This window comes from Acomys minous, assembly GCF_964271855.1.
Source record: "Acomys minous genome assembly, chromosome: 1".
NCBI lineage: Eukaryota > Metazoa > Chordata > Mammalia > Rodentia > Muridae > Acomys > Acomys minous.
The window spans coordinates 30,695,139-30,720,515 of record NC_140483.1 but is presented as its reverse complement, the minus strand read 5'-3'; the positions used below and the strand labels follow the sequence as shown (position 1 = coordinate 30,720,515).

At 41.3% G+C, this 25,377-nt stretch overlaps 1 protein-coding gene across 5 annotated transcripts in view; it reads right to left on the bottom strand.

Moving 5' to 3' along the window:
* The window catches only part of DNM3 (dynamin 3), a 469,385-nt gene that overhangs the window by 338,508 nt on the left and 105,500 nt on the right, over positions 1–25,377 (bottom strand). For all 5 annotated transcript variants that reach the window (XM_084791206.1, XM_084791207.1, XM_084791203.1 and 2 more), the window contains exons 3-4: positions 9,840–9,989; positions 8,416–8,619 (exon numbers count right to left, since the gene is read on the bottom strand). In XM_084791206.1, coding sequence (XP_084647332.1) covers positions 8,416–8,619; positions 9,840–9,989 — 354 coding nt within the window. The remainder of the gene's footprint in view (positions 1–8,415; positions 8,620–9,839; positions 9,990–25,377) is intronic.

The following is a 25,377-nucleotide window of genomic DNA, read 5'->3' as shown; positions in this document are numbered from 1 at the left end:
ATTCGCTCTCTCTGTGTCAGACTCCACCCTTCTTTCTCCCTCTGTGTGTGTGAGTTGTGTTAGTGTGTGTGAGAGAGCTACGTGAGTGTGTACGTGTGTTAGTGTGTGTGTGAGAGAGCTATGTGAATGTGTACATGTGTTAATGTGTGTGAGTTATGTAAGTGTGTATATATGTGAGTGTGTGAGTTATGTGAATGTGTGTGTGTGTTTGCAGTGCTGTTGTCCATATGGCCTCAGGCAAGCTACTCACGCACTCTCTCACTTAGCAATGCCCCCAGTTCCCTTTTTTCCTTCCCTTGAGTTTTTCTTTTCTTTGTCATTTTTAGAAGGGGCCTTCCTGTGCTGCCCCAGCTGGATGGCCTTCAGTTGATTTTGTCACCGAGGCAGGTCTTGACTTTGTGATCTTTTTGCCTGAACCTCTCACTAGTTGGTCTTACCTGCCCGTGAAACCAGGCCCTGTTTCAGCCGAATTTTGAATTTGAATTTTGAAATTTTGTAAGCCCTGATGGCACAATTACTCTGTAACAGTAAGGTCACCTTAATTAAATGTTCTCAGTTTGCTATATCTTACATTGCTGTAAAGAGAAGTTCTGAGAAAATATTCACGTTCCTAACTGGCAGTTAAATCAGCAGAAATAGGAGGTCATATTTTTAAGCGTTCTTTCTTCTTTCTCTTTCAGTCTTTCCTGCGAACAGCATTTCCTTTCCCGGGTTAGGTTTTTAGATGCTGACTCCACAGAGCAGCTCAGCAAGCACTGGAACTTCTTCACACCGTGTCTTTACAGTGACCCCCAGTGGCAAAGGAACGAATATATTGGTACTAGTGGCCCACACCTTTCTGGGCTTCTACACCAAGTTCCATCTTAAAACAGCATATTTACATTGTCAAATTTTGCTTCTTTGTTCTTACTTTTTAAATAATCCAAATATATCTTTCTCTCCCCCCCCCTCCTCTCAAACTCCAAACATATTCATGTTTTATGACCTCTGCCATCTTATTTCCCCAACCAAAAAGACAATGCACAAAATATGCATCATTATTTAAAATTTGTTTCTGGGGAAAACTTTATTATGGTATGTCTCCGCTTGCTTTCTGTTCCTGTGATAAAGCTCTGAGCAAGGGTAATTTAGAGAGGAAAGTGCTTCCTTCAGCTTAAACGTTACAGACCAGAAACCAGAGAGGAACACAACTTATTGGCTCCCACTCAGGCTCAAGGAGACCTGCTGTCTTAGCCCAGGTCCACCTGCCGAGATACAGTACTTCCTACAGTGGGCTGGGCCCTCCTATATTACTTGGCAGTCAGGAATATGCCACCACGGACATGCCTGCAGAGCAATCTGAGGGAGGCCATTTCACAGGTGAGACCCTGTCTGCTCGAGTGTGCCAAGTTGACACTGAAGACCAGCCGTCATACATTCAGCCCTAAATGACATACAGAGCACTTCTCTGTTTCTTCACTTTTATTTGCATTTTAGCATTCTTGTGCATGTGAGTGTGTGTGCGTGTGTCAGGGTATGCAAATGGAAGGTCAGCGACAGCTTTTGAGAGTTAGGGCTTTCATTTTATCTTGGGTCAGAGGGACACCCAAAGAGCCATCTTGCTGGCCTGTAAGATGCTTTTTCAGAGACTGAGATCAAAGTTCTTAACTGCTCTTAGGCAAGGTTGTTCTTGAGGGAGATGACTTACCACTTTGCAAACGTGCTGACTGAGAACATCAGATTTAAATTTATCTGAATTGTATAGGCATAAACCCCAATTACATGGAGTAAACCACGTGAAATGAAGTGCCCACAATGTAAAGTAGTAGCATGCATTAAACGTCTCATAACTCAGACTTTGGTGTCTAACAATGATATAATCCAGCCGCCTCCTATGAAAGTTCACATGGAAATTTTAAATCTTATGTGTTTGGGGCCCTTGATGTCTATAGGGAAGACACCTAATTTTTTTCCTTGTTCAAGCCTGGTAAATGCTCAATTTAAAAAGATGAATAACTGGACAGAAGGAATTAAACAATTTTTCAAAAAGCATACATCTTTTGATTTTAGCCAATATTCTTAGCACTTTTATTTGTAAAGGGAAAACCCACTTTATAGTTTTCATTCCTTTTATAAATAAGCTCAAAACTGAATTCTTAAAGGTAAAATATATTACGTACACTATTTCTCTTTAAACAGCAATGCATATACTCAGATCTATTAATTTCACATCAGTGTTGTTTACTTATATTCATATTTCTATATTTTTATTTATATTAAATTTCTTTTTATTTTATTTTAAATGATAATATAATAACTTCATTTCTCCTCTCCTTTTCCTCTTTCAAAAGCCTCCTGTATACCCTTCCTTGCTCTCTTTCAAATTCATGGTGCATGTGTGTGTGTGTGTGTGTGTGTGTGTGTGTGTGTGTGTATGTGTGTGTGTGTGTCTTAAATAAACCTTCTCAGGCTATATGATGTTATTTGTATGTATGTTTTCAGAGCTGACTATTCAGTATTGGAAAACCAGTGTGCTTCTCCCAGAGGAAAATAATTTCTCCCCCCTCAGCATTCCTTAGTAGCTTGTAGTTCTTTGTGTAGGGTTGAGACCTCATGGTCTTTCCTCTATCAAATTTGGCATGTCTATTGTCTACATGTCTATAACTTGAGCATGTAATCAAGGCAAGATCTCAAGGTAAAGATGGGAATCCAATTTTGAAGAAAGAATGGATTCAGAAACAAATACAGTGCCAGAAAAACAGGTTTTCTGCTTGGAGCATTCCTATATTTCTTACTTATAAATATATTCATTTTATCATGAGGGTTGACTGCATTGCCAGATATGGGAAGTTTCTTCTCAGCTTAGCATCCAGGGTTCTCTCTGATGAAACAACAGAGGGATGCTTGCTAAACAGTGCTGAGGGCTACATCAGTTTACAGCAGGCATGGACTTCAGCTTTGCTAGATTAAAGTGGAAGACAGGAGGGAAAAGGGAGAGGGAGGAAGGGAGAGGGGGAGGGGAGAGAAGGAAAGGATGAAGACATACAACAACATACCCCCATAAACCAACCAAAACTAGCCTCCTGATAAGTAGCTAAGTAATGTTCATTCTTGTTCAATTCACAAATTATCTCAAGAGAAAAATGAATTCCTCTTTTCCAGCCAGAGCTCTAACATTTTTCATGGGCTGATTTTATACTCCGAGAAGACATGTAGCCATGCTAGAATCAGAAATGAAATTCATTTGGCTGTGAACTAAATCACCATGATAGGAGTCTCCAAGCACATCTGCCTTCTGGGAAGGCCTTTGAGCAGCCCTCTATTGCAGATGACAAGCTTGATGGGTAATGCTAAAATACTGCTGTGCCCCAAAGATTAAAAAAAAAAGGCACAGTGACAGTCATCTGAGGTAATGGGCTTGTGTCCAAGTAATAAATCAATACCACCACAAAATGGGAGTGTCGCTTGATAATGAATTGCCCCGCTTAAGGCATAGCTGAACCTATAAAACACAGGTGCCCATTGGTAACAGAAGCACATACTGAACAGAAGGGTAAACATAGTGTCACTATTACACCACTGTTAAAACCTATTAGGAGAGGAGTCCCTTAGGCCACCATAAATAATGTTAATGTGACTTTTAAAGGTATCTCCCCACTAATCAACCTCTGAGCCTCTGTCATCTGCATCTATATCTCACCTTTCATACTGTTAAGATGGAAACTGTACAATCTTCTCCTGTAACCAGGACTTGGATGGGTATAGTGTATCTCATCCCCACTTCCCTAAGTCAAGAATTTGCCTAGTCTGTTTATCCTGTCTTTGTCTTCTCTGCATTTAACTCATCAACTGCCTCTCTCATGAATTATTCCCATCATCAACACACAAGGATGTTGTGACATCTCCTATATTTCAAAATGTCCTCTTAATCTCTCACCACCAGTGCCGTTGCATTCTTCCTTCTGTTTGCAGTGAAACTTAAAAATTCTAACTCTAGTTCTTGTCTATTTCCACATGTTCAACACTTCTTGAACCCTAAGGATGTTTTCTTACCACACACTTCTTGTTAATGCCACCATGGACTCTTATGTTCCAAACTCAATGGCCAGCTTTCCAGGCCCATCTTCATCAGCAGAGAACCTAGAAGTCTGGTATATATACCAAGACTAGAGGTAGTGATGACATAAGGCCATTTCAATGTTGCTTTCTTTCTGTTTGCCACTGCATCCTCTAAACCTATCAGTGAGAATGAGTGCTGAGCTAAGAAGGCTACTCACACAGAGAAGCAGCTTTGCAGCACTTATGGGCAGTTTTGACCCAAGGTTGAACATAGACTGTGATGACTTGGCTGAAGAAGAGAAGCAAAGACCTATGGTATCCTCCCTTTTATGTCTTTTGGAAGAATGTAGGCCACTTCATTACATCATAGAATAATGTCACTACCCTAGAGCTACCGGCACCTGTGTTCTATTTCTGACTGTGTCATTGGGCTTCCTCACCATTTCTGAGCTGTATAACTGGTTGGTCTACCTACCATATCACTCTTCTTAACCTTACGGTAGGATTTGGCAAAACCAGTATCATTATCCTTCTTAAAGATCTTTGTCTTACTTTCTAGCATCCAATATCTACTTGGTTCTCTGCCACGTCTCCATGACTTCATTTCTCTCCTGTTACTGGAGGTCTTCCAGGTTCTTCTCTGGTCCGCCTCTTTTTTCTATATGTGTTCATGCCCTAAATGATCACATCTGAAAGCTCAAGCCTCCAGATATTACCTTAATCCATCCCTTAGGCCTGTTGTAACAAACTGGAAGGTTAAAACAACAGGAATTTGTTGTCCTGAAATTCTGGAAAATGTGAGTCAAAAGCCAAGGTACCAGCCATGCCTCATTCCCTCCAGAGTCTCTAGGGAAGGATCTTTCCTTGTCTCTTCCAAGTCCTTGTGAATTCAGTCTTTTTTTTTTTTTTTTTTTTTTTTTTTTTTTTTTTTTTTGCTTGTGGCAACATAACTCCACCCTCTCTCTTTTTTTAATTTTTAAAATTAATTTTTTCATATTACATCTCGATTGTTAGCCCTTCCCCTGTTTCCTCCCATTCCTCCCTCCCTCCCACTTCCTCCCTACTCCCCTCCCCTATGTCTGTGATTGAGGGAGACCTCCTCCCCCTATATATGCTCTTAGAATATCGAGTCTCTTCTTGGTAACTTGCTATCCTTCCGCTGAGTGCTGCCAGGCCTCCCCATCCAGGGGATGTGGTCAAAAAAGGGGCACCAGAGTTCATGTGAGAGTCAGATCTCACTCTCCACTCAACGGTGGAGAATATCCTGTTCATCGGCTAGGTCTTGGCTTTTTTCCCTGCCTCTCTGTGTCTCAAATACCCTTCTCTTTGTCTGTCTATAAGGATACAAGTCACTGCCATAGGGGCCCCACCCTAAAGCCAAGATTGTCTCAAGACCCTTAACCCCTGAAATATGCATACTACATATCATGTTTCTTTTCCAGATGTATCTATTTTAAACATGATAATTCACATAATTTATAGTTAACTTTTCAACAAACACTTTTAATCAACTATGTAGTTTAATAACCTTCAGTCATATTTTGATGAAAATGACTTTTCTGTGTCAAATAGTCTTAATGTTATATATAGTAAAACTGTCTAAAATAGACCACCTCTTGGGGAAAAAACTGTATAATTTTGTGTCTTGGTGGATATAATTCTAGTTCGGATACCCTTGAATAAAAAAATAGTCCCTTGTGGTCTAAATAGGTCAAAATTTTCAGTTAGCCAAGGGCAAGTTTTTAGAAAAGATATATATGGCATGGTGAGGAGAGACAAGGCAAATCAACCCTGAGGGCCAACAGGGGAACAGATGTCACAACTAGACTGTCTTCACCGCGTAACTCAGAGGCATTCACGTGGAAAACTTCTGGCTATTGCAAATGTGCAGAATGAAGGATGTCTGTGGGAATACTAGAGTAAATACCTCTGAAAAGGCCATTTTTCCTGAAGCACTAAGAAAGAACATTGCCAAAAATGCCAAAATACACTTTTTCAAAGCTGCTTAATTAAAAACAGGCTCGCAATGATCTGAAGGGCATTTATCCCAGAAAAACAGATGAATCTCCATTAAAAAAACTGACATGCTGGGTGGTATATCAGCCTACCCTGGTGCCATCTCAGGCCCCCTGCACTGTACTCATCTTGAAATCCAAAACCTAAAACTGGCTTCTTGGTGAGCCCGGACAAGGCATACAGAGCTGGGGAGTACCAAAATACAATTTCAAAATGATTGCTATTATTTATCCTGTAGAATAATTCCCTAAAAATTGCCACACACACACACACACACACACACCCATAGTTTTTCCTTATTTAACCTGACTCAGATCCTACTTCATGTGGAAGGCCTCTACCCCAGGGAGTATTTGTCAAAAACAATCAGTGGCAGTCCTTTAACACTGTAGCTGCTTCAGGCAGTGAGAACAAGTGGGACAAAGAAGTATCGAGAAAAAAAAAAAAGAAAAAGAAAAAGAAAAGAAAAGAAAAGTTTGGGATGAGGAGTTCAAAGGGGGCTTTACGATATTTGTACATAAACATAATCAGAACAGACCTGGGAAACCTCTAAATTTTCACCTTCTGGACTCTCTATTAGCAGAAAGTTAAGGAAAAGGAGAGGCAGTAGACTTGGAGCCTTGGTGCCATATACATACAATGAGTTTGGGAGAGCTGTTGACTCTGATATAAGGAAATTGCCATAGAGTTATTAGGCATCTGTGAAGGGAACTGAGCAAGGCTGGAGTGGCTGCCTACAGCAGAAAATGCTCATTCGGGAAAAGTGCCAACCAAACAAGTAACAGTATCTGCAGTCGGTATCTACAGGCTGACTCTCCTGAGGTAGTGGTGCTAGAGAAAAGAGTCCTGATTTGGGTCCTTATCTGGGCATCGATAGCCTTCATCTGCGCTGCTCTAAGCCCTCATCTCAAGGATGCTGGAGAAAGCCAAACAGAAACAAACAGTACTGTTATTTCAGAACTTGAGAAAAGCTCCAGAATTGAAGCTGCAGGGACATAGACAAAGCTGAAGATCATAGAGATGGTTCGTGCAGGTCACTGTTAGAGCTCTAGACCCTTCCTGAACCTCCCATAATGCACAGCTGCTTCCTCAACCTCAGCGGAGTATTCGGTGGCTTTCAGGAGAAGCTGAGTCACATGGTCTTCAGACTCAGACATCAGGTGATGTCATATGAAGTCAGCGATATTAGTAAAGTCTATAGATGATGCCCAGTGATGAAAACTATTCCATCTTAATGGTGCATTTTTCCTCTTGGCTTCAAACGTATTGGGTGTATGGTCTACCCTGGACCAGCTCAAGAGAAACTATCCATTCTAGGAGCTCAGAAATTCTACTAACAAAAATGGCCAGGCTACAGCCCAATTGCTGTATGGAAAGCCCATTGGGCCATGGACTCCAATCTTGCACATGCATCAGCTTTTTAGTGTTCTACTCTCATCAAGGAACAAGTATCAGAAAGTCATCTCATATTCGATGAAGGCCTCTAACATCCAAGACAGAGACCAAGGCAACTAGAAAACGACACACTCGGAGATTAAGTGCATTATAAAGGAAGAATCTGCAAAGGTTCTAATTAAAATCCTTTATCACTGCACTCATGAAACCAAGAGCAGTCTGTGATTTGTAAAACATAAAAATAACATGCATAAAATAAGAAAACACTCTTGGAACTTCAAAAATCCTACCCCAAATGAAAAATTAATTAGAGGAGGAAATCTAGTTGACTAAATCATACAAATGTCTAGAAAAAAAAAAGACTGAGAAGTATACATTAGAAGAGGAATAGGTCAAAGGAGAAAATAAGAAATAGTAAGAATTAAAAACAAAGATTGAAGATTGTAATTTCTCAACTTAGAGAAAGGAAAAATTAAAACATCAGCCTAAGAAAGAGACTTTTCTGGATTTGACATAGAAATAACAAGAAAAAAGTCCCTGGCTTTAAAATGTATATCAAATAAATACAAACTAAATAATCTGTTATGTGTTTTCTTGTTATTGTTGTTGTTGTTGTTGTTTACATTTCCTACTTTCAAGAAACTGTGAATAAAAGACAATAGAAAGTGTTGTCATGGAGACACTTGGGAAGCTCCTTCAATAGCTCAGTAAACAGAATCTCTCTGTTGAGGAAGTTTATTTTATGACATTTGAAACTGTCTATGTTCCTGGATTTCATTTAATGTTATTTTTAATTATGTAGTGTTTGACTCTATTTCCTATTTATCCTTCTTTCAGCATCTGAAAACATTTAGCAACATTAACCTTGTTGCATTTTATGAAATCAAGTCAGGAGAATTTGGGCTACCTGTACGCACACTGCATGCTTGCAAAGATTCCTCCCCATCACAACAGTCACACACTCACCTTGAGGGTCAACTTCTTTGGCTAGCTTCAGTGCATCCGAGTTTGCAAGATCTGTGTTGGCTGGGGTGACAGCCAGAATCAGACAGTTCTCCCTGGTGATGAACTGCATAATCATATCTCTGATCTGATACTCAATATCTGGTGGCTGGTCTCCCACGGGCACTTTCGTTATTCCAGGCAAGTCGATTAGCGTTAGATTTAACACTGTGTGCGAAAGAATTGGAGAATCTTACAGATACCTTCTGTCTAAGAGACACCCAGGAGCTGGCCTAAAGGACACCGCAGGTAGCTGCATCATCTGCCACTTAGCTCAGCTTTACATATTGTGTACGTGAATAACTACACTGCAAGTGCGGAGAAGGAAAAGCATTGCATACAAAATGAGCTTGCCAGTTTTCTCTATTTTTACATGACTGTGCTGAGCCAAATGATCATCTTAACATAATCTGAAAGGCATTGATTTACATGCCTACCAGTTTGCTGAGAGAGCTCTCATATCCTAGCTGTCAAAGTTAGGCGGCTATAATTAAAAGACCGAACATTAAATGCATATGCTGTCTGCCAGTCTTGTGCATCGCCTTCAAGTGGTATAAAAATTCTCTGAGTAGCAGTCCCCCTACCCTTTGAAAGCATTATATGTTATTTGCAGGAGGTTAGCCACTTAGCCTGTGGGGGAGCTGAGAGTCATTTGTGGTGCTTTGAGTGGAATGAACGGGCTATGATAAGCAGGCAGTGAGTGGTAAGGTGACCCCAGTCCAACCTGACTACTATCCCCTTGACGTGAGTACTAAATCCTTATGGGAATTCATACTGACAGTCTAGGGGGAAAAAAATCACACTTTAGGGTCTGGAGAGATGACTCAGAGGTTAAGAGTACTGGCTGCTCTTCCAAAGGTCCTGAGCTCAACTCCCAGCAACCACATGGTGGCTCACAACCACGTATAATGAGATCTGGTGTCCTCTTTTGGTCTGCAGGTGTACATGCAGGCAGAGCATGCTATTCATAATAAATAAATAAATCTTTTTTTAAATCACACTATTTCTCAGGAATAAAATAAATAAAACTATAAAAGTACTATAGGGAGAACAACAGGGAAGGACTCAAACACATACCTCTAAAATTTTTTGGCACAGTCTAAAGATACTACTACTAATAAAGGAAGTTTTCATGTGCCCACCTTGTAATTTGTCATTTCTAAAAGTGTTAATAAAAATAAAGGATTTTTTTTCCAATTCCCAAGTCAATTACGACGTTATCGGTCCCTTCTTGACTCTCTCTAGTCTGAACTCTTTGAGCTGTAATGGAGGCATCAGGACCCCAACATCCCAGAGACCCCAAACTGTTTGCCTGCCCCACGATGCACGTGAATTTGTCCAGTGGCACTGTCTGAGGAGAATCGTGCAGATTCGCATGCCACACTTACCGTGCGGAGAGTATACTCGTAGGTTGATGGGTATAGAAGAGATCCCTTTATTCATCCCTGTCACTCGGTCTGTTTCTGCCTCGATTTCATGTCGCACTTCATCAAAATCTATGAATTTTTTTCCTTTGCAATGTAGAAATTCAGCGTATTCTAAAACAAACAAACAAACAAAAAAACCAGGGATATGCATGAATTAAGCATATTCTAAAACAAAAGCAGGGATATGCATGAATTTATGTCACAATTACTTCAAGGAAACAATCTCATATTTAAGTACAAATTAAACCACTCATGTTGTCCCTCGGCTATCAAAGCAGCTCTGTAGTTACACAGGGTGATGATGTTCTAAAAATGGCACAGTTGCTAATTTTCACATGGCAGTTAAGTCTTATAAGACTTCCCTGAGCCATCAAGCCTAACAAATCAGAAATAATTGTGGCTGCTTAAGTGATTAAAAAAAATGGTACCCTGCCATTAAAGACCTTAGATCCTGAGTGCACACACCACCTACCTACTAACGCTGTACTGCTGGCATCTCCTTCAACACTGCCACTCCCATAGGATGGAATGCAATGCTATACAAATACATCTTCAGAAGCTAGAAACAGTATTTAATCAATTCTTTTTAAATGCAGTGTTTTAGATTTAGCAACATATTATTCAAAATACCATTATTAGCTTGTAGAAGTTTTCTCAAAAAAAAAAAGTATTACATCAAAAATATTTGCCTTCACTCAATAAAAATTACTATATAGGCAGAAGAAAGAATACTAAAATAACTATATAAATAACAAAAAAGTGGAGGGGTTTGTTTGTTGGTTGGTTGGTTGGCATTATTTTTCTTTTATTCCACTTGTTTTTTGTTTTTTTGTTTTTTTAAGCAATGTCTGGCTATGTAGTCCAGGCTAGCCTGAAATTTGCTCTGTAGTCCAGGCTGGTCTTAAATTCCTGCAGCGGTCTCCTAAGGACTGGAATTAGAGAGGCGTACCAACATCTCCCAACTGCTATACTACCAATTTTGATACCCATTTCTAGAAATATCTGTGAAAAAAAAAACCCTTTACAATAGTCATAATAGTAAACAAATGCTGGCAGATATTTTCATTTCTCCGAGCTGAAGAACTGTTCCATCAAACATACAATACAGCTGAGCATCTTGGGCTCAAAGGATAGTTGAGGCAAGGACTGGCAGCCTTTCTACATTCCTTGTCATAGACATTGAGAATCCACCCAACAAAACTGGCCAAAGCCAATGGGCACGTTGGTTTAGAATGTGGCCCCTCCTCATCAAGCACCTTAGCATTGACTTGAAGAGCCACAGAGAGTATCATAAAGTTAGCATGGACTTCATGGAGGAGGGTACAAGTCTGCACTTTAAATGCTAGGACACGCAGAGATAGAAAAGTGGGCAAGGACAGGAAGTGGGAAAAGACAGGAAGTAAGAAAAACATGAAAGCATGGGAAGAATTTCTTGTGACATAGGAAGAAGGAAGAAATCAAAATCAAAATCTTAATTATGTCAACAAATTCCTAGCAGAAGTCTCTGCCTGTGCCCAATCACTGAGGGCAAACTAGAGATTTGACCTATTATTTGAGGGCTTAAAATTCAGTTTTAATTGGAGAATAATTCTTTATGCCGACATGGCATCAGCTTCCTTCTCTCATTCCATAGCTTTTACCATTGCCTCCCAGTGCTGCGCAGCACTCTGGCAAGTGAAGAGACCAAGGAACTGATCTGAATGTGCACACTCAGAGGTCACCTCCTTCTTGAGACTCTCATCATTTGCCCTTGCTTATCTGACCACTGCTCTAGTCTCCCACCTGCAGACAAGCATTTCCCAGCTCCTCCCCGGCAGGGGGAATAGAAAGGACAAAGACTCCTAAAGGGGGGGGACTAAGGAGTTCTGCTCTGAAATGACCTAGCTTTCCAAACGCTAGCGTGACAGTCACAGAGTAGCACACGTGCTGTCTTTCCTATCAGTGTGTACCCACAGCGTGTGTCTCTTCTTCTTGGGTTCTCTGCACTTTAAGCAATCCCGTTCTCTCTGAAAAATGCTGAGCGTCCTCTCGATGCTGGCGGACACACCATCATGGTCCATCAGGCCTCAGGGTCTGTCCTGGAGTGACCACTTTGTTTCTTCCTACAATTTTACTCTACCACCTGCCATTACTATCAGAATATAATTCGTCAGAAGATGGGGACTTCATTTCATTATCCATTTAACTTGCAGGAATGTGAGGTCTCAAAGGTAAGAATAAGGCCAATGAACGGGAAAAAAGGAAATCATATCTCAAAATCAATCAATCAATCAACCAATCAATAAATAAATAAATATTATGTATGGATATTAGAAGAGGCAAGGCCCTAAATTTGAAACCCCCTCCCAAAAAAAACACAGTGAAGAGGTGGAAAGAAAGCAATTTAAAATGAAATAGAACTGTTTATTTCCCAGTTCAATATGGTCTGTGGGAAACGCACTCTTGAGGACTTGCAGCTATCCTAATTATTATTATTAGAAAGCTCAGAGCGTCTCCGTTGTGGCCACATCTTCATCTGTTAATAAACAGTCAAAATTTGACTAGAATAACAAGTCAAAAATTGCAGAGACTAAAGGACTGTTGAGTACTGTTCCCTAAGTGGGAAACCCATATCACATCCTCGGAGACCTAGGGCACAGCACGGAAGCCGGGTAGGAAAGTACACAAGACCTGGAGGGCTGGGGACTCCTAGAAACACTGCCTTCTGGAGATGATGTGCTTGGTGGGATCATGAAACACAGCAGCTATGGCAGCAGAGGCATAAGACCTACATACAGAAATCAGACAGGAAAGCACAAGGGATTCGCTGTGAAGAACGGTGTCTTTAGGAGCATGACAGGGACAAAAGAGAGCCAAAAGGAGTGAATATGTGTGCAATACATTATATAACTGTTTCCAATTGTCATTTACATTAATAAAAATTTAATGACAAAAATTTGAGTGACATAAAGGGGGGGCAGGTTTCCTTTAGTGCCACTAGATGGCACCTACTTGCTTTTTCTGAGGGAACCTAACTGATGCCCTTCCAGAAGGTTGTAAAACCAATGAGGTTTTTTTTTTTTAAATTAATTTACTTACTTATGCATTTTACATCCAGATCTCAGGCCCCTCCCTCTTCTCCTGCCAGTCCTACCCTCCCTTCCTCTTCCCCCATCATCCCTCCCCTACTCCTGAGAAAAGGGGAGACCCACCACCACCAGCCCCCCACCCTCAATTAGAGCACATCCTCTTCCCCTGTCCCCTGACCAAGCAGCCCCACCAGGGAGATGTGATCAAAAAACAGGAAATTAGATTTAATTTAGCTTCCGGACTCCTGAAAACAACTTTACCTTGGAACTCGGAGGGTCTATGTGTGCAGGATCATTGGAAACCTTTGTGTCCCACACATGGATTCTGGGATGTCTTTATTTACTTAGTTATTTGTTGACCCTTTATTGAAATCTACTTGCACAAAGGGAGGTTTAACAGAGGGAAAGAAACTTCAAAGCTTGTGAGGTTACCAGCTAATGGAGTTACTTAGTGGCGATGTGTACCTGCTCAATGTTAACAGTGGCAGACAGACAATAAAAGACAGGGGGTACAGTCAGGTGTGGTGGCCCACGCCTTTAATCCCAGCACTTGGGAAGCAGAGGCAGGAGGATCTGGGTGAGTTCGAGGCCATCCTGGTCTACAAAGCGACTCTAGGACAGCCAGGGCTACACAGAGAAACGCTGTCTCGACAACAACAACAAAACAAAACAAAAAAGATAGGGTTGCTAGATATTGTGGGAGAATTTGGAGTGATACTTTGTTTCAGTAAGACTTCTTTGATATGATAAAGTGGCATTTGAGCAAAGACTGAAGACTAGGAGGGAGCAAGCTATCTCTGTGTGTAAGAGCTCATGGACAGCCACTGAAGCCGAAGCACGCTGGGCTTGCTGAGGAGGAGCAAGATGGCCGATGTGCCTGGAGATGGCGGAGAGCCATTTTAGGGACTTTGTTTTTACACTGAGTGATATGGTAGACTACAGAGGGCGGGGTTAGGATAAAGACGGGATGTGATTGAAATGAGTGACACTGGCTGCTGTGTTAAGGACAGACAATGGGGAGTTAGTGAGACGAAGCTGTCGCTAGAATAATCCAAGTCACAGTTGAGGGGTTTAGAGCAGAGGCACCACAGTGGGGGTGCTGAGGAATGGTTGAATTCTAATAGACTTTGAAGGAAAAATAAATAGGATTTGCTGATGGGTTTAAGCTGGGCTGCTGCGGGAGAGAGGTGCCAGCAGGAGCCTTAGAGGAACCAACTTCAGCAACCAGAATTCTGAAATAGAAGAGGCTGAAAGGGCGGGCTTGGGACAGGATGGGGAAGGGGGCAGAAATCAGGAGTCTAGGTGGGAACACACCTAGCCACACACCCGTCAGAGCAAGGGACATCTGCTCCTGCTGAGGTTTGTACAATGCTGTCCATTCAGTTTAGTCCTATGTGTTGACTGCAGGATTCCCAGAAGATGGCAGTCAAGTGCTTGAAGCCAAAAAAGGTGGCTTTTTTTTTTTCCAATTAGCACAAAAGTGCCTGGGGCTGCATTCCTGGAGTCTGTCATGCAGGGAAAATATATATATATATATATATTCATTACATTCAGGCAAACACTGAGAGAGTTAGGACTAAGGTACTCAGGGCATTGGGCCCTGTGTGGTAATCAGGAACCAAGATGGAGTGGTGAGAGAAAACTTAGGAGAGGTGAGCTGAGATCCAATAAAAAAGTGAAGCCCTTCAGGAAGTTATAAGAGCCGTCACAGTGGAGATGTGGGAGAGGGGATGGCTCGGTTAGGGTTATAGGAAACTGAGAAGCCAGGAACTAGAGGCCGATCATCAGCAGAGCTGTTAAGATTTGCTTTAAAGGAAGGAGAGGGCCCTGGCAGCACCGCACATGCTCACACACTGTAGTTACAGATAAATGTGTCAACACGTGTGTGCTGAGAATTGAACCCCAGTTCTCCACAAGAGCACTAAGTTTTCTTAACTATGAGCCAACTCTCTAGACCATGAAACCAAGCAAAACATTTATTTCCTAGTGAGCGTGTGTGTGTGTGTGTGTGTGTGCACACGCGCGTGCATGCATGTGTATGACTGTAAATGTGTGTGTACACATGTGTGGGGGGTAGTATCAGAGGATAATTTGGGGGGTAGGTTCTCTCCTTCTGCCATGTGGGTTCCAGGATCAAACTCTGGGTCATCAGCCTTGGCAGCACTGAGCCATCTTGGTGACTCTAGAAATGTTTTTTAAAGTCATTGACTTCAGGCAAGGATGACAAATTCTCACCCCCACAGGTGGGTGTTACATCCTCTGTCACCCTCACCCCAACCTGCTCTGTTCCTTTCCTGCTTTGCATGTGCTGGTGGGCTTGTCTTGTTCTCTAGATTTCAAGCACCCTCTTCTGGCCTCTGCAGGCATTGCTGCTTCGTGTATGCGAATGCAGATGAAACACACATACACATTAAATAAACCTTAAATTTAAATGTTTAATGAATATAATTTTACAAAATAAAGTATGGTTAATATTTGTAGAAAAATAATATTTCTAATCACAATGTAAATTAGAGGGAGAGAAAGAGAGAGAGAGAGAGAGAGAGAGAGAGGGAGGGAGAGAGAGAGAAAGGCCAAGATCTGCCTAGCATTGTAGGAAAAAACAATGTGACAGGGATTTTCCTATGGAGCCAAATCTTACAGGATGGGGGGCATGGGTGGTGGTGGAGTGTGCTGATGCTTTACAGTTTGGAATGTTGGTTTTCAGAGAGGAGCTGTGTATAATCCATCCTGTACTCAATCTGAGACTTACGGGTCTGCACCCCTCTGCATCTAACCATATGGTGAGAATTGACAGACACACACCCAACTTTCCTACAGGGAAAACATGGTTCCCATGACTACAGTTCATAGTCATAGGGTTAGACTGCTGAGCATCCAAGTCCCCCCAACAGCAAATCCAGCTACCTGTGCTGTTAAGGGATGTCTGTACCTAGCAGGCAGATTATCATATATATGCACATGGAGAGCAGAGGCAGCATGAACGCTTTGGTGCACTGGACCACTAGTGCTAAGAAGGGGGAAGTAAGTCGGGCTAGGAATCGGGCAGCGAAAGGCATCTCAATTTCCGAGTAAATCTTTGTAAGCAAATGCAGAGCATAAAAGATCACGTTTACCTCCCTACTGTTCAAAATACAAATACATGAAAAGCTCAGAGACAAAGCCATCACAAAGCTACCAAAGTGATGACAAAGTTATCACAAAGCTAACCCCCCCTCAGGGAAAGCGGGTTTGTATCAGTGTGGGCGTGAAGGAAATTCTAAAGTTGATTCCAAGCTAAACTACTGAACATGTTTTGAGCCACTGAACAGCAAGACGTTTTAAGGACCTGGCAAGCAAGCGTGTGCCTTCTGCGACTTTTGTACACAGTGGTAAACTATTTTGCTTGAAAGTCTACAAGGCACAATCTCGTTTTATGATTTTTGAGATGTATTCTTTCCCATAGACAAGCAGTGTTCAGTGATGGGCTCTCTTGCTACATCCCAGGGTCCTTTTCACTCCAAAGGCTGTTACATGAAGTGGTCTCTTTCTGCAGCAATACCAGGCCTCAGCCCCGAATCGATCTGAACAGACAGTGCATTGAATATCTTCAGCACGAGCCAAGATAAAGGATGAAGGCTGTGTGTGCAGAGGCCCGAAACCCCGGGAATGCACCATGAAACTCTAATGTGGGGCAGTGTAACCCGTCTTATGGAAATCCTCAATGCGTCTTCAGTTTCACAAAACAGAACTCCTAGTGTTAAATACCTTTCCTATTTTCTTAATGTTGGGATAGCCTGTATCCTTTATAGCAGAGAATACTGATAATGGGGGAAATATTCTTAAAAACAGAGCTATGGCTCTTTCCATTTTGGTTCCCTGTACAACAATTAGCACTGTCATTTTGACTGGTCGTGAAAAACAAATTATGCTAGGTTAAACAACTGACAAATTGTGTGGGAGATGAGGCGGTTTGTGCCTGGGCATCGTTCCAATCGTCTGAGAAAAGCACAGCATGACCATAAGAATTTAAATGTTTCCAATACGCCCCTTCCATGGGGACATCATGTATATGTTTCAATTACTCAAGGTTAACTAGAAAAGCAGCAATTATGGAGAGCCAGTATACAAGCACTCATCAATCTTTATTCTGAGGATTGTGGTCTTTAGGGGTTTTTGTTGTTGTTGTTGTTTTTGTTTTTTGTTGTTTTTTTTTCTGTAGCCTTAGCTTTTGAAATATTTTGATAATGCTGTTTTATGAGTAAAGGGCTCCAGTGAAAGTTGAACGTGTGCCTCACATAAGCAAGAAACACAACACAATTAGCTTGCTTTTCTGGTTATAAAGCATACCTTTGTATGACTGTAAACATATTTCCTCCAAGGCAGAGGCTACACTGTATGCTTCTGTCCTTCCCTAATGCCTAACATAGCGAATGAACATCTGCAGAACTCCTCCTTCTTTAAAGGAATCTCCTCTGCATATACGAGGAATACCAGTTTTAAAATGCAAACCAGGCATGAAGGCAAAGGTCTATGAGGATGGGTTGGTTAGTTAGATGTGTAGGATCCAGACACTAAGCAGAAATCAATTGTCTTGTTAAGGTAAACAAAGGAAAGCTTAGCCTGGGCGGGTGGGGGGTGTCTAAAGATGCAAACAATCTCAGGGAGTCATTACTGGGTGAGAATCATAGTTGCCGTTTAGAAGGGTTTAAAACAATGGTGCAGGGTGGGAGTAAGGAGAGCTGAGCTTTCATGACAGGGTCAGTCTCAACCACGCAAGGCCCTCTCACCGTTGCTCCTCTTCAGGAGAGCTCTTCCCAGACGGGCATGGTGGTGCACACCTTTAATCCCAGCACTCGGGAGGCAGAGACAGGCGGATCGCTGTGAGACCGAGGCCAGCCTGGTCTACGAAGTGAGTCTAGGACAGCCAAGGCTAACACAGAGAAACCCTGTCTCAAAATCCAAAACAAACAAACAAAAAAAAAAAATAGGAAAGCTCTTCCTCTACACTTACACACCTGTGGTTCCTTGTTTACTGTCCTTTGTTTCTTATCCGACATATGAATCCTTCAGACAGGCTTTCCTGGTCAGGAAAAGTAAAGTCACACTCCCGTGCTTTATTTACATTACTTGCTTGGTACACATGGTCATTGTGTGAAGTGGTTCGGTCTGATTTGTCTGTTTGCTTTTGTTTATGGAGTGTCTCCAGCCACCACAACATAAGCTCCGAGAGAACTAGAAACATTATCAGTCACATCCCTTCCCTTCTCCCAGCAGCTAAACAGTGAAAGGCATCCACTGGGCAGCCGGTATACATTTGTTGACCTGACGGGCAGCCAGAGTAAATCAGTGGACGGAGCAACACATGTAGGCTTGAGGTATTTGTAGGTGGCTTCTGGTATATTGAGGATGGGCTGAGTTAGTTTTGAAATATCCAGGTAGACTTGTAAGTAATCAGTTAGAAATAAGTAATGGTTAGCATTTTAGCCCAGGAGCCATGGCTGTGAGGGCTCCCGGTGTACTGAAGCCACGAACTGGAGAGGGCTGTCCAAGGGGGAATATGAAATGACTCCAGAAAGATCCCTGGGAAGGTGCAACCCTCAAGGTCAGGTAGAAGATGTGTTCACAAAGCTAACAGAGAGTCCAAACGGGGAAACGAGAATTGTTTGTCACTGTGGGAGCCTAAAAATAGAGGAAACTGCAAGAAAAGACTGATCAATAGCACTGAAAGATGCTGAGGCGAGATCTGTTCACATTGCTATTGAATTGATGCAGACTGGGTACGTGCTGTATAGTCTGCGGTAATAATAAGCCCTGTTCTAGCGCACTCTAACCACTTAGTGTCATTTCAATGACTTTCACAATAGGACACTTTACCTAACTCTATGGTTTTTATTTTCTTATGTCTCTTCCCTTGCTGCCAGGGTTACAGCCATGGGTTCTTGAAGGTGGCACTGCTTTAAGAGCTACTTACATTTATTTTCTGTGCATGAGTCATTTACTTGCATGTGGGCAAGTGCCCCCACGTAAGTGTAGTAGCCACAGAAGCCAGAAGAGAATGCTGGATCCCTTGGAACTGGAATTACAGGTTTCCAGCCATCCCGTGGGTGCTAGGAACCAAAGCGCCCTTGCCTACTGGGCCATTCCTCCAGCCATGGGGCTTTGGTTTGCTAAGCCCTAGTCCCATTTTAACTATAATTTACTCTATGCTGAGAAAGCTAACACAAGGCGTGTGACCTGAGTCTAAAACAAGACCAGAAGAGCACAAAGGAAGGCCGATTCCTCCCAACTCGTGAGGTTGAGAGCACAGACTGCGCCCTATCTATGCTTCTGTCTCCCTGTGGATCTTTTTTCTTCTTGCGGGTCATCAGCTAAATTTCAAAACCTGAAACATCAAGAGGAAGGCTCTGAGGAGCTGAGCTCTTCCAGCCCTATCCATGAGTGACTGGAATCTGCAAATTTAGAAGCAGTGAATGATTCGATGCTGCTTCTTAACAACGTAGGGAGCAGCCTGCCAGGTAAAGATCTGTAGAGTGATTAAAAGTGAAATAAGGCTGTTGCGAAAATAAGTAATCAGATATTTAGACAGAAAATACAGCACAAATTATGATTTGTGGAAAGTGAAAGTATTACCTCGCCACAAAAATTTTAGGTGTAAAAATTAATAAATGAGTTCAAGTGGCAATCACAGCAGAACAGTTCATAATTATGTAATTAAAACCATTTCCAAAGAGGTAGCACGCGCACTGCTGGAATACAGACATACGATACTGACATAGTCTTACTATGTAGCCCTGGCTGGAAATGAGATTCACCAATCTTGGCTCTGTTAATAGTACAATTAAAGCAATGCACCACCATGCCTGCAAGTTGCTGGATATATCTTAATTCCTTAACTGTTGCGTGCATGCACACACATACACACACTCTCTTCTATTTTATACATGAGTTGGCAGCATTCCATCTAAACAACTAAAGATCTTCAGTATACTTAATAAGACCCTCCAATATATCCAGGATAAATCCCTGGAAGTTATTGTGAGCTGGAAACACAGCCAAGTTGATTCTTGTAAATTTTGTAAGGTACAGGCGGAAGTCAAACTGTTTGCCTTGTAAATGTCTTTATCCAGCATCATTTATTGAAAATGTTACCGTATCTCCACCAAATTGCCTTTGTTGCAAAGCAGTTGGTCAGTCTCTATAGGTCATTTTAACTCTGCTCACTTAGCTATGTGTCACTCTTCAAACGCCATGCTGCTGGCTATTGTAGCTTTATTAGTCTTGAAATCAAGTGCTGAGTCTTCAACTCAACTTTACTGTTGTTCTGCAAAGCTTATTTGGAGTTTTTGCATTTCCAAATGAGTTTTAGAATCAGCTTCTCAGGTTTTATAAAATAAGTTTTAAATGTTTACCCATAATAGGTTTCCTGCTCTGGCCTAAGACACACACACACACACACACACACACACACACACACACACAGAGAGAGAGAGAGAGAGAGAGAGAGAGAGAGAGAGAGAGAGAGAGAGAGAGAGAGGGAGGGAGGGAGGGAGGGAGGGAGAGGGAGAGGAGAGGGAGAGGGAGGGAGAGGGAGAGGGAGGGAGGGAGAGAGACGGTTAGGTAAAGGCGTAAATAAAGAAGTTTTTTGAGAAATGCCCTCTCTAGATGATATATATTAAAAATTTTAAAAATATCCTAGTCTTGGGAATCGCTTAGTTGGTAGTGTGTGCTTGCATAGCATGTACGAAGCTCTAAGCTTTACTGTAACCACCACATAAATGGTGCAGTAGCACATGTCTGCAATGGCAGCACTTGGGAGGCACAAGCAGGAGGATCAGAATGTCAACAGTATCTATAGCCACACAGACAATTTGAGTCTAGCCGAGGATACGTGAGGTCCTTATACGTTCCCTAAACTCTGCTTCACTAGGGCTATCCCTTCATATGGTTGGATTTTTACAAGAAATATATTTTCTCAATTATGCCCCATATATTATCTAGCTACTCAAAGCAAAATATCTTGATGATGATAGTACATATTTTTGTAAGAAAAAACTACAAAACAATAAAAATATTTTACCTTGTAAATTCTTTAGCATATTTCAAATTGATTAACTAAAATTAAAATGTAAAATCTTTATTTTGACAAATGTCTTTATTTCATAACTGGCAAAATTATCTATGACTCAGACCATATATCTTACTGAACCATTTTGTTTAAAAATAAAAAGGGTTTGTTAAATATAAGGAATAGGCCAGGTGTGGTGGTGCATACCTTTAATCTCAGCACTCGGGAGGCAGAGGCAGGCTGATTGCTGTGAGTTTGAGGCCAGCTTGGTCTACAAAATGAGTCTAGGACAGCCAAGACTACATAGAGAAACTCTGATTCAAAAAAATTAAAAGGAATAACTAAGTATTAGCTCAATGGGACCTATCAATTCGTATATGAAATATCTAAACGGAAATAAATAAATTTATAATTTTTTGTTTGTTTTTCAAGATGGGGTTTCTCTGTATGACCTTGGCTGTCCTGTAACTCTCTTTTTAGATCAGGCAGGCCTCGAACTCACAGCAATTCGCCTGCCTCTGGCTCCCAAGTGCTGGGATTAAACGCATGCACCACCACTACCCAGCTTAAATTTATAACATTTTAAAGTCTCCCTTACATGGTCATAGGGGCTTTTATAATTCTTGTTTTGTTTTTGTTAGTTTTATTATAGTCATACTGAAGTCAGGATCTGACATTTAGTGTTACTGTTTTCCAAATTAGTTTGCATGAATGTTAATCCTTAGCTACACCAGTCACCAGTTTTCTTTGTGAGAATTTAGAAAAAAAAATCTAGAAGTTCATTCACCTCCTTTAAAGGAGGTTCTGGCATAGGAAGCCATCAATAACATTTGCAAACCCCCCCCCCAAATTATAGGAGTTGGGAAAAGATAAAGAGTAGAAAACAAATGGGAAAAAAAGACATTATTTTACCTGAAAATTAAGGACACTTAACTTGGAGAGTGCTTAAGCGCTGTGTCTTGGGCTAAAATGATAGTTCCGTAATTTAAAAACATGTACAGCTCTTGTAGGTGACTCACGTTTGGTTCCCAGCACCTAAAGCAGGCAGCTCACAAATGCCTATAATTCCAGCTCCAATGGGTCAGAGATGGCCCCTCCAGCCTCTGCATGCAGCTGTACAAAGGCTCACATACCCACACATATATTTATAATTAAAATAAACATTTTTAATGTGTATCTTGTAGGTAATAATGAAAACAGAAGCTTGATAACAACGTAGTAACTCTTCTTTCATCCAAATATGTCATCATATAAAAAAATCAATTGGAGATAGACTCTATTATTTAATGACTGTAAGTTGATACATACATAAGCCATTCCTAAACAAAAGTAGGTTTGCCCTTCTCCACCAAGTCAGTCCAGCGTGTGCTCTATAGCAGCTAAGGGTCTGGAGTCAACCTCAGGATTATAGTGCTGTTTCTTCATCATGTAACTTGTGAAGTCATTTTCACTTCTGCAGGGCTCTGTTCTCACTGGGAAAACTGATGTCTCTTTCCTAGGCTGCTGTGAGCACGAGAGAACATCCTCGTGCGCTTCAGTCACCAAAGTTTCCCGGTGACTAACTGACATGACCTCAGCAAATTTACACTACGTCAAATAATGAACAAGTTAAGACGCTTAAGAAGCCCCTTATTAAAAAAGGATGTTTAAGGGCTAGGCAGTGGTGGCGCACACCTTTAAAATCCCAGCACTTGGAAGGCAGAGGCAGCTGGAGCTCTGTGAGTTCAAGGCCAGCCTGGTCTACAGAGAGAGTTCCAGGACAGCCAAGGCTACACAGAGAAACATTGTCTCAAAAAACACAGAGAGAAACACAGAGAGGATAGATAGATAGATAGATAGATAGATAGATAGATAGATAGATAGATAGATAAAAGGGAAGCTTAAAACATACATGTAAGAGTCTAGATAGCAAGTACTTTGATGTCAGGGAAGTTTCAGGAGTTCTGGGCACAGGTTCAAGAGAGTGGTCCAAGATTTAAAGGCAAACATTCTGCCTCCCAAGGACAAGTGATCCTCCAGGCATCTCCTGCTTTTCTTCGCTCCGTCATGCTCCTCCATCCTTAGCTTCTAATTTTCATCTCTTCACAGCTCTTGTCTCTCTGCTGTTGCTTCTTTCCAGCCACCCCTCATGCCTCAAACGAGAGCATTTATGGGTGTGAAGGAGGCACATGTCCTAGCATCTGTACCATGTCACATTTTTACGGTCTCAGGTGACTGGGTCATTAGGATCAAGACCATGATGCCTTTCACCACAAAAAAAAAAAAAAAAAGACGTACAAACTTGCATTCACTCAAAATTTTACAAATAATTTCACAGAAAATGCCATTCCAACAGCTTTCTGCAAGAACATAATCATTACCACGTTTATATATAATCTGTGCCTACCAAACCCTAGTGCAGCGAAGGTTCACTCACACGTCATCTTCATTAAAACCCTTCGACCACTCCACTAAGGGAAATGCCCTTCTGTTCTTAGTCTTTTAGAGCTTTGTGAATATATTATTTATGTAATTATATAGGTAAAAAAAAACAACCTCAAAAGTCTGTTACAGCTACTGCTCTCATTTTAGGTAGACAAGAAAATTAAATTCTTGGAGGCTAAGTAGCCTGTTCAAGAATAGTCAGACAACATGTTAACACCGTCCGCAGACAGGTAGTCAGCACTATTGTATGTGTCCAGGTAACTGGACACATTTCAATGATTCTTCTACAAGCAGGGATAACTAAAAGAGCAAATGAGCAGGTGCTTCCAAGCAGAAACCGAGCTGTTTGCGGCTTTTCAAAGACTCTGACATCTTGAAAACTCTTTCAGGGTTTTCTCTTGGTGCTCTGAATTTTGTTTTCTCATTGGTTGTGAAGCAACACTCAAAAGCAAAACGTCTTTTGAAAGCTCCCTCTTAGGAGCGGATGCTTCTCTGGTCTTTTCAAGTGCTTTTTCCTCCCCCTGCCCAAGCAATTGGCTATAGACTAACTAGAGACTCCCATGAGCGCATCGTGGTGCTCTCTAGTAAGAAATTTAATATCCACAGAATATTTCCCTTCTTCCAAAGCCTGCTCTGCTTTTTAAGGCATGACTTTGCATTTTCTTGGTAAGCAGGGAGATCTTCAATCATGTATCAGTCACAGTCCGTACATTTTCAGAACCCACACTGTTTTCCATATTGTAATATAATGTTCCTTTTAACTGATATTTCTGGTCATATGAAAATCCATAACTATGAAGAAACTACAATAGGAGCACAAACCACTCTGTGACACTCGGCCAGGTTGGATAAGGAAGATATCTGTAGTGTTTAAAGAATAGATTTAAGAGAAAAAGAAAAGTGCTGCTGTAACTGCCAGTTGAATTGTGTAGTGTGTGGTGTTTGTGTGAGTCTTCAAAGTGGAGAGGTCGTTTGAAGCTGAAATGGTCTAAATGGGATTTATGGGAAGGGAAGAGTCTGCACTAGATGCAGGGGTGTATACCAAACAGGAAAAGCCAAAATAAGAAGTTGGGTGTGGTACCTCATGCCTGTAACCCAGCACTCAGGATGCTGAGCAAAGGGATAAGGCGTTCAATACCAGTCTGAGCTGCACAGAAAGAAATCACCTCAATTTAAAAAGATAGAGAGCCAAGAAGAGATCAGTGCACATTCAATATTATAAATCAATTATTAATAAGATCATCAGAGACAAGTAGCAAGTGAAGTGGGAGCAAACAACAGTATCAAATAAAAACTGTATGCGTGGGATGCATCAGTGAAGCCACAGAGCAGTTTGGAGCTATGTAAGAGATGGGAGGTATCCCTGTTCGTCAATAAATGTTATGAGACAATATCATATCTCCCACTTTGTACAAGAATGTAAAAAAATGGAGGCCATTGTTTCTAAATGATCAACATAAAAGAAAAAGCTGGAGTTTGATGAGCTCTTCATTTGATTGCTAGATGCTGCGATGAAAAAGCTTACTACAGGGATAGAAAAACTAAATTTTGACAAAAGCTGCCTGATTCTTCTTTGTCGGTGTCTTAAAAGAACAAACTGAAGAGCTAATTGAGAGCCATTAATAAACAATGATAAAAATTTAGAAGGAATGGTAGTCAGATGCATATACATTCAGCGTTGCCCTTCATGGCCCCAGTGTGAATACTTCTGAATTTAAATGCAGTTGTTACATAAGATACAAAGCACCTCATGCAAATACTCATGTTCATCCCAAAGATAATTTAGAGAGTGATTACACAACTTACCAAAATTGCTCCACTGATCACATTCAAAACAATAATAATGATGATGATGATGATGAATCATTTTGCGATTTTATGCACGTTTCTTCCTTTCTTTTTTCTTTCTTTCTTTCTTTCTTTCTTTCTTTCTTTCTTTCCTTCTTTCTTTCAAGATATG